Source organism: Aegilops tauschii, chromosome 2, assembly GCF_002575655.3.
Source record: "Aegilops tauschii subsp. strangulata cultivar AL8/78 chromosome 2, Aet v6.0, whole genome shotgun sequence".
Lineage (NCBI taxonomy): Eukaryota > Viridiplantae > Streptophyta > Magnoliopsida > Poales > Poaceae > Aegilops > Aegilops tauschii.
The window spans coordinates 469,856,766-469,866,923 of NC_053036.3; the positions used below are offsets into that span (position 1 = coordinate 469,856,766).

General features: G+C 43.8%; 1 protein-coding gene across 1 annotated transcript; it reads right to left on the bottom strand.

Moving 5' to 3' along the window:
• Positions 1-327: 327 nt before the first annotated feature.
• Positions 328-3,765, bottom strand: LOC109745772 (putative nitric oxide synthase). The gene is made up of 6 exons (XM_073507242.1): positions 3,286-3,765; positions 2,934-3,023; positions 2,580-2,630; positions 2,363-2,477; positions 2,098-2,268; positions 328-614 (listed from the first exon to the last, which is right to left on the bottom strand). Exons 1-2 carry the CDS (start codon positions 3,763-3,765, stop codon positions 2,943-2,945), a joined length of 561 nt encoding a protein of 186 aa, XP_073363343.1. The 3' UTR covers positions 328-614; positions 2,098-2,268; positions 2,363-2,477; positions 2,580-2,630; positions 2,934-2,942.
• Between the last annotated feature and the right edge of the window lie 6,393 nt (positions 3,766-10,158).

Here is a 10,158-nt window from a genome sequence, read left to right on the forward strand (position 1 = left end):
CAACTAAAACTGCGAGGAAAATGCGTTCGTCTGCCGTCCTCCTCACTACTAGGAAAAAGGCTACTAGTAGCGCGGGTAAATTGGCTACTAGTAGCGTGGGTGCCCGCGCTACTAGTATCACGCTACAGCTAAAAGTAGCGCGTATGCCACCCACGCTACTACTATTTCGCACCCACGCTACTACTAATGAAATAGTAGTAGCGCGTCTATAGTACCACACGCTACCAGTATCCTAAATACTAGTAGCGCTGCGTTTTCCCCCTACGCTACTACTAACAAATTAGGAATTAAAAAAATAAAATCCATGAATTCCATTTATGCATACAATTCAAACAACTAAAACAAGCCCAGATTTGTAATAAACCAGTAGCATTACACATCATTACAAATCGAAGATTCATAGTAAACCAGGAGCATTAGAGCATATCCATACATCTACACTTATTGCCTAGTCACTTATTCCCAGCTAGTGCAAACACAAATGAAAGCAAACAAAAATGCATAAAAACACCAAACAGTGGCATTCTATCCCTCCAAATGATTTGCTCCCTCTCCATCCTTGCAATCATCTTCTTCTCCCTTATGTGCTTCTCCCATTTATGAATCCAAGATTTCTGTAAAGAGCAAAGAACAAATTAAATTAAATTTCAGTAGACATATATTTCCTTGCATGTTGTGTTGTAGAGTAGCTACGGGAATAAATATACAAAAACAAAAAAGTGAGTGATTTCTATTAACTAGTCGCCAACCCGTGCATTCGCACGGCCTAGTTGCCTAATATTACATTAGGTCTATATTGCTAACATATAATTATGAGTTGTGTACAACTATATCAGGATGGTACCATCTAATCATACTAAAGGACTTGAGCAACAGGGATTGACAGGAGAGTGTGTATCCACAAATGTGTTAGTCGGACGGAGTTAATCACATTAAATTATAAGCCAACACACGAAAATAATATGTACTGAGATAACTTGATATCATTTCTTGTTATGGTTATATTATACTGTATATATAGAGGTAAGTGATTAAACTTAGCCGCAAAAAAAGAGGGAAATGATTAAAATCATTCGAGAAATATGCAAAGTCGACTAACATGTTGCTTACTTTCTTTGGTATATTCATATCCGTATATGCTTCAACTATCTCAAGAAGTTATGCGTATATCAATGATAGTACCCAATGAAAATATTAAACTATATTAACTATGGCATGCTAAAATAATTCTGTTTACCTCAATGATAAAAATTCTTACGCTCACATACTATATTATTCTATTAAAATCACAAAGTAGAATATTCCCATATACTTGATATTCTTGACAGTTCGTATATATTTTAAACTAACTAAGTACCTTTTTAAAAGAAAATAATCATGACTCTTTTCTTTTATCATCAGGTAACAGTAAGGAAAAAATGCATTGGAATTTAAAAAACGACATAACTTAATACATTTGGAATTTGTAGAACGCCATGACTTGAAGAGAGCCTTTGTTTAAAATCATACCAAATAATCTTAATAACGGATTTGTATTGGACTTTATAGATGTACCACATCAATGACGGTCTAGGTGAATTTTTGTACTGCCTTGTTTACACGCGACTGCATGACACACTTCTGTGTTATTACAGAGCTAACAGGCCCGGATGAGGGCTATGTTCTTCTCCTTTTTATAGACTCGAATTCTTGGTTCTTGGTTAAACCGGAAACAATAAGAGAGCTTGGTAGTTCTCATCATGAATTTTGCATAGAAGCCCATAAGATTATTTTAAATTAAAGTCTTGAATAACTGATGATAATAGCCTTGTACGTACAACTACAGATTGTCATAGGCATGCAGTTTTTAGAGAACAGTTCCAATCAGAGAAATCATCTACTTACATTTTTTTATTTTGTACAGAGATAAGCATACATAGAAACATGGAATATTTATTTCTCTATTTAACATTAAATACTGGGTGCCATCACACATATATCCTGGAGGAGTTGAGAAATTAAGTATATACTGGAAATACATGGATTAGTTGCACATATGAGTGTTGTCTTAATTAAGTATTGATGTGGTAATTATGAGTAGAATAAGGGCAAGCATACCACACCGCTGAAGGCAAATGCATCTCCATATGCTTAGCAACATCCAATGTAAAACTGCTAATTACATGTCATGGACACATGGGTAGCCTTGACCCTTTGTACACGACGCGGCCACAATGATGATTCATTGCCTCCGTTGGTGGACTGGATTTGGAGGATTTTCGTGTCAACCTGCATAACCGGAGGGAGAAGCTTTGGTTAGACCTGAAACTGAAATCATTAAGACAGCTTGTAAGCTCCAATCAAATCCAGAACACAGCTACACCTTGCTTCTGATGGATGAACCCATCGTCTCATACATGCCACACCTGCACGTGTTCACTGCAGGCTCTTGTATTACAAATCCAAGAAACAAAAGCAATGCTTTGAACTATAATGATCTGATCACTCAAGCAGGTAAAGAAATTAGAAATGAGTAGCAATATGTATAGCATTAACATCAAAGATGGAAGTACCTCAATTACGTTATGAACATGGGTTACCTGATGTCAAGAGAGACCACAGCCAAAGCTTCACTGAAGAAAGGTGGTACTCTGAAGAACGGAAGCACATCGTGGCTGAGTTAAGTTCAGTTAGTGGATGGCCCAGATGGGATAAGTGAAGACCCGATGGTAGCGTTGCAAAAATAGAGGAGGGGCTACTCTGTTTCGGGCAACAACAATGCCTTTTAGTTTAGTATTTTCAGGTACGTGACAGGACAAGATAGGTACTTAGTGGTGAGTGCCACGGTGAAGTTGAAGCTTTCTTTCTTTAGGGAAATGTTAGAGTCACATTAGTACATTACAGAGAGAAACAAAAACGCCAAGTAGTACTAGAACTATGAAAGCCACTCTTACCTTACTTGGTCATTTTGTCAAACACCTTCCGTGCGACAGCAGCTTGCACCGCCTGCATAGCACGGTCTTCAGTTGGTTGTGCCTCTTCTTCTGCTCACACAGGATACAAACAAGACAATGTTGTCATGTCCAGCAATCATACAGTCAAGATAAACACATCGTCACTTTAGAATTTCATTTCCTAGTGCAGACACTACATCAGCCATCAGGTGTGATTTGGCATCGAATTTTCACTGCCGACAGCGACGACGGGCGAAAGGAAACACACTGTGTCATGTTAGTCCATGCTCTGATAAGCCGATGAACACACTGAAAATGGCAGCGAGCTGAGCCCGTGTATGCGCGTGCTTACCAGGTCGTAGGTGGCGGGCTCGACGTGGCCGGGGGACCCCTCCTCGCCGGTATGCAGCGGGGCACCGCAGCCATAGCAGCAGGCGACCCCGGAGGGCATCTTCTTGGCCAGGGCCCTCCGCTTCTCCTTGCGGCGGCGGCGCCTCTCGGCGTCCTCCTCCGGCGTGCGCGTGCGGGCGCCCGCCGCGGCCGCGGCCGCGAGCTGCCGTCCCAGGTACACGTCGCCCCGCATCGGCACCGTGGGGCCGACCCCGTCCGCCGGAGGAGACAGCGAGGGGGACGGGGCGCTGGGGGAGGCGTCGCGCGCGCGGGTGGAGAGGGAGAGGGAGGTGGTGGCGGTGGCGGACGGGTGGTGCTTGGTGGGGACGGCGGGCGGCGGCGCCGAGGACTTGGGAAAACGGAGAGGAAGAGCGGGCGGAGTGGTCAGGCTAGGCGGAGGGGAATTTGGGCTTTGGCCTCCACGAGCTATGTGTGTATACATGCGTTCGTGGTTCTATAGTAGTAGCGCTGGGTTTATACCCCACGCTGCTACTGCGGCCTATCGCGGGAGGCACGATGGGGACTACATAGTAGTAGCATGGGGTTTATACACCCCGCTACTACTATCAACTTAGCGTGGGTTTATACCCCGCGCTATTACTACTGCTTGTCCCGGTGGGCACGGTGGAAACCACTTAGTAGTAGTGTGGGTTTATACCCCGCGCTACTACTATCAACTTAGTAGTAGTGTGGGTTTATAACACGCGCTACTACTAAGTAGTAGCGCGGGGTTTATACCCCTCGCTATTCCTAGGCATCTGTCTATAAGGTATTTCCTAGTAGTGCCTCCCAGGGAACGTTCGCCACATAAGTGACTAGCACCCTTTGTTTTCAACCGAGAGGTCTTGGGTTCGAGTCCCAGGAACTCTCAATTTTTTCCTCCTTCCTTCCTCGCAAAAAAAAGAAAATCAAAGACTTGAGAAGGCGTACAGAACAAGCTAGTGTACCAGTAAAGAGACGTTGCTGAGTTTTAGAAAAAAGAGAGACTTGACAAGGTAATAATATGTTTAAGTGTTGTTCTGCTACTTTCAGTTGCTGATTTTTTTAATAGTTTGGTTGATAATCTTCTAATTTGATTCATCTAGAAAAGGGAAGACTTGTGTGATTTGTATTTCTGGGAAGTTGTGATGTGGGGGAATGCAACTATGCTGATTATTTGGTTAGCCGAGCAATCCCAGTACTAGCAGGTTGGGGTGTTGGACAAGTAACTGAAGGAACGGCAGAAGAGGAAGATGCAGAGCAGAAGGTTAAAGATGCAGTTCCTCTGATCATGGCAAAGCAACAACTGTTGAACAGCCTTGACAGCAATGAGGAGATGAAAGAGCTTGTGAAGATAATGGGCAAAATCAATGTGCTCTATTGGATGATTGTCTCTTTATTTGCAGTGTATGTAGCACTCGTGATGTATTCAGTGGCTATGACATGAGCACTTTGTTGAAACTAGTAATGAATGAAACCTGTGTAGTAGGCTGGGCATAGTGTTGTGAACATCTAATGATTTTTATTAACGGAAACCAGGGGGTATCCCCTTTTGCTCATAAATAAATAAATAGCAGAGGCCCTTTTGGTAATAAATAAATAAATTAGCAGAGGCCTTGTTGGGTCAGCTTTGTTCCCATTCGAAGACGTCGAGCAAATTGCTGTCCAACAGCAAACTATGTCATCAAATTCAAGTTTCACAGCCAAATATGAGTACAACTAAACAACAATATCATCATGTTTTAGTCGTCATACAATCACTAAACACAAATGAACATACATAACAAGTGATGTTCTCACAGCAAAATACTAAACAACACGTTCATCAGGTTTCAGTTGTCATAGCAAACACAATTTCACATAGTAGATAAAAAAACTTCTTCTGACAGGCAAATACGACAAAAGCAATCTAATCATCATCCACAGTAGCAGCGTCAACATCTTCGCCATGTGTATCAGTCTGAATCGTAATTCCCCAGAGTGTCATCTTCTTCTTCATCCTCAATGTCCTCAAATGTTGGCTTCTTCTTGATCAACTCTTGTATGTCCATAACACGATAGGCAATCTTTTCGCCAGCGTCATTGACGTGATGGTTCTCAAAGGTATTAGGAACATCTATGGAATGTTGTACATCAGGAGTAGTGTAAGCATCATCTTGTTATGCAACTTCATTAAACCAATTCCTCTGCTCAAACCTTTGCAATACTCTCCTGTTATCGCTATGTGCAAATGTGTTTTCCAAGAAAAATATCTGTGTTGCTTGATTTGCCAAAATAAAAGGCTCGTTGGTCTGGTATGCCGCCTTGACATTGATGGATTTGAAATAATCATCAGCTCTAGGTTTTGCAATCCTGGAAAACAGGTTATACCAACGACAGCACAACAGAACCACACACCGATGGTCCTCGAAACTGGAGATATACTGCAACTAAATGATGTCTGTTATGTTAGCATACATTTCAGTTGTCTCTCTGTCGTACGTATCCGTGCTCATGATGGCACTGTTTTGTGTCTTCCTGCCTTCGTCGCGTGCAAGGGTGTTATAGCGCACATCTCCAACAACGCAAGATTCATAATGTCTTACCCGAGTATCAGGACCCATTACTAGTGCGTAAGGGGCATCATCAACTGCGTGCCGATCCTCCCGCATCTTCTTAACATATGGTTAGAAAATAGACAAGTTGATCATCTTATGTACTCAATATATTAAAAAAACTGACAGTGCAATTCAAAAGCTTACATGGATCTTGAACCATTTTGCAAATCCTGCCATAACCAGTTTATCAATGTTTCTTGGATTTTGCGGCAGTAACTCCTTTTTGTAGATGCTGCACAACATAGTGATCGCGTCAAACATCTAAATATATAAGAATGTGCTGCAAGTTTAGTAGATTACAATGTATAAGCTGCAGTACTTAGCACTTACTTGATATAAGGTAGTATCTCAGGACAGTTATTCAACACATACCAAACCATTTTGTCCAAATCTTTAGGTTTGTCCTCTTGTCGACTCTTCCCTGTAACTCGAACAGAATAATCGAAAACATTGAGCTCGGGATTGTCTTCACCCACCTCTTTGCTAAGCTGATCAGCTGTTTCAATGTATTTTGAGCAGAATGTCAACGCTTCTGTAGCAATGTAGGCCTCTGCAATGGAACCCTCACGTCTAGCTCTGTTCCTAACATAGCCCTTGAAAGTGCCTAGCCGCCTTTCAATAGGGTACATCCAGCCATACTGTACTAGACCTCTAAGTAGTCCCTCATCAGGTAGATGAACAGCCAAATGCACCATCACATCAAAGAAGGTTGGAGGATATATATTCTCAAGGTCGCATAGGATAGTTGGTATCTTGTCTCTAAGACGCTCCAAAGCATCTACCCTGATATTTCTACTGCAGAGTTCCCTGAAGAATTGTCCCAACTCTGCAACTGCTCTGTATAAGTCAGGGCGGCCCAATCCTCTAAGGATAACAGGTAAAACCCTTTGAAGTAGGACGTGGCAGTCATGAGTTTTCAACCCTTGTACCTTGTTTCCATCTGCACCGACTCTCCTTTCAGGGTTGGAAGCAAATCCATGTGGGAATCTCACACGTGACAGGACCTTGCAGGATTCTTTTGTTTTTACCTTGTCCAAGACGTACACAGCTGGTGCCATATCCCGTGGTTTACCTTCATCTTGCACCTGCAAATTCTGTCTGATACCCAGGTGTGTCAAATCAATCCTGGATTTTAAGGTATCTTTCGTCTTGCCTTCAATATTAAGAAGTGTGCCGATAATGTTGTCACATATATTTTTCTTGATGTGCATCACATCAAGATTATGCCGCAGATCCAAATCTTTCCAATACTCCAAGTCCCACAAAGTGGACTTGCGGGTAAACAATAATCTCTCTTCTGCCCTGCCACGCTTCCTTTTGCCGCTACCATTACCAGGATGGTTTCCTGGTGTAATATGCCTGACCTTCTCTAATTCCACTTGCAACTCATCGGTTGTGAGCCTCTTTGGCGCATCACGGTTTTCATGCTTTGCATTGAACACATGTCTTCGGTATTTTGTAGGACGCGGCTTGTCCTTGGCAAGGAAACAGCGGTGTCCAATGTAACAGATCTTGTTAAGTATTGCGTATGACAGCGGATTCCTGTCACATCGAACACATGCATTGTAACCATGTGTCGTTCGCCCTGACATAGTGCCCAAAGCCAGATAATCATGGATGCACCAAATTATAACAGCACGCAGAAAGAAATCAGCTGGTGGGCTTCTATATAGGTCTCGAGTGAGAACACCCCTCCATAGCTGTTGAAGTTCCTCCACAAGAGGCTCCATGAATAAATCAAAATCCTTTCCAGGACTTTTTGGACCTGGGATGAGCAAGGCCATCATGTAGTTTGATTCTTTGGTGCAGACATTTGGAGGCATGTTGTAAGGGATAACAAGCACTGGCCACATGCTATATGTGGCGCTCTGGTGGCCAAATGGGTTAAATCCATCTAAAGCTAAGCCAAGTCTAATGTTTCTCGGGTCAGCGGCAAACTTTTTGTGTTTCTGATTGAAGCTTTTCCACTCACTACCAGGAGATGGATGGCTCATTATATTCTGATCTCTGTACTCCTGGTTCCTAGAATGCCACAGTACATCCTCTCTTGTTTCAGCATCATGAAACAACCTCTGTAATCCTGGTGTAATTGGAAAATGTCTCAGAACATTATGAGGAATCCTCTTCACAGCATCGCCATCTTTCCATCTTGATGATTTGCATTTCGGGCATGCACTTAAGTTGGCATAATCCTTCCGGAATAGAACACAATTATTCTTACAAACATGGATCATATCATATCCAATTCCAACCGCACGAAGGAAATTCTTCATTTTACTGTAGGTGTGTGGCAGCTCAGACGCATCTGGGAAAGCTTTGCGGAAAGCAGCCAACATCGCATCGAATGATTTGTTGGTCATCCGCTAAGATGTCTTCACCAGAAGAAAGGTGACCATAGCTGAGAATACTAACAGCTTATTTCCTGGGGTGACAGCCACATTGCATTGTTCCAACATGCGGGCCCACCATTTTTCTTCTGTAGGTGAAAGTTCATGAAATGCACGAGCATTTCGTAGCATTGTTTCAATGTTGGTCAAACTCACTGGCTCCGCCACCACCACCTCCTCCTCCTCTTCCACTTGAGCATCAGGCAGATCAAGATGGTGATCTGCTGCTTCCACGTAGTCAGTAACATTGACGTTCACAGCTTCACCATGGTGAACCCACCTAGTATATGTGACCGACATCCCATACAACTGTAGATGATTCTGCACAGTTGACTGGGGTCTTGTAACTGAATTCATACAACTGCTACACGGGCAGAGCACATTTGATTTCGGACCACCGTACACAGCTCTGATAAAGTTCATGAAGTTTTCAACCCCCTCGACATATGCAGCAGAGAATCTTCGAGCAGAAGTTATCCAAGTCCTGTCCATCTGTTAGACATACAAATTAGTTCTTCTACTAGATATTATAGGAAAGCTAATTCAGCAAGCAGATTTGAGTGCTAAATTATGGCAGGCTGTTTCAGCAGTCAATGAGGCCGAGCACACAGCCATCGAACTATCGAAGGCCATCGCAGCAACAAAGATTGAGTAAAAAATGGTGTAGAGCTATTTCACCTAACAGATTGGCTACTAGACCATGGCAATCTACGTCACAATAAATATATGGCAGGATATTTTAGCAAATAATCGGGCTTGGCATGCCATCTCAGCTAAGCAGATTGAGCGCGGAACAGGGCAAGGAAGCTTCTTAAGCAGAGCATATTGACTGTAAACTACTTTGGCAAACAGTGAGATTAACAGCGTCTATCAGCTAACATTCAGTGCTACACCGACATGCATGGGGCCTCAGTCTAGAATGCGCGTAGCGTGGGAGAAGCTGACCGCCGTGCGCCTCCACACGAACGTCGCCAGCGGTGGCAGCGCGGCTAGAGGACGGCAGTCTACGAGAGCGTACTATGGGAGTGAGAGGATCGCCGTGCGTCCCCTCGACGAACCGCGGCACCGACGTATTGGCGCAGTGGGGAGGGCGGCTTTGGCGGAGCAAATGGAGTGGATGGGGACGGGGGGAGGGGGTTTGGGGAATATTATTGGCTTGTTGGCCGAAGGGCGGTTCAATTTGGGATTTGGAGGAATTTGGGGGGGGGGGGATTTTCGCGCGGTGGGCGTGGGACTTTGGCGCATGGTCGGTTTCTCCAAGTGCAGTCCCGCGTGTCAGTGAAGAGGCAAGCCGAAGCGCGCTTCGTTTGCGTGAGCCGTGTGCAGGATCGAACGTGTGTGGGGTGCAATGCGACCGCGATAGGGGTGCCGTGAGTGTACCGCTTTTTTCCTTTTAAACTAGGTGCTTCGCTCCCTCAAAAAACAACTTGGTGCTTCGCGCGATCCGTCGATACTACTACTAGTAATCTGGTAATCCCGACTAAAACGGCGTGACCGGGTCTTTTTCCGCGCGATATGCTGGGAGGTTGGCTTAGTTGGGTTTTTTAGGACGAGTAATGCTACACCTACATAATCCCAGTTATGTAATTAACGTAATGTGAAACGTGTGAGATGTTGATTTTAGATTGGGGGGAGGGAGGGGCCCACCACCATGAAAATCAGGGAGGAGAGAGAGGCAATTTACGTTAATCCTTTCGTAGGTTCCCGTAGATGTAGAAAGATGTGAAATGCGTGAATGTGTAGTGAACGTACTATTGGAGTGCCTAAGATAAATTGTGTATGTAGACCCTATGTGTTTATTTACTTCGCATTTTAGCTTTGTCTCGGTTCAATAAAAAGTAGAGTTGGTGATGATGGTGTTCCTGCCATCCT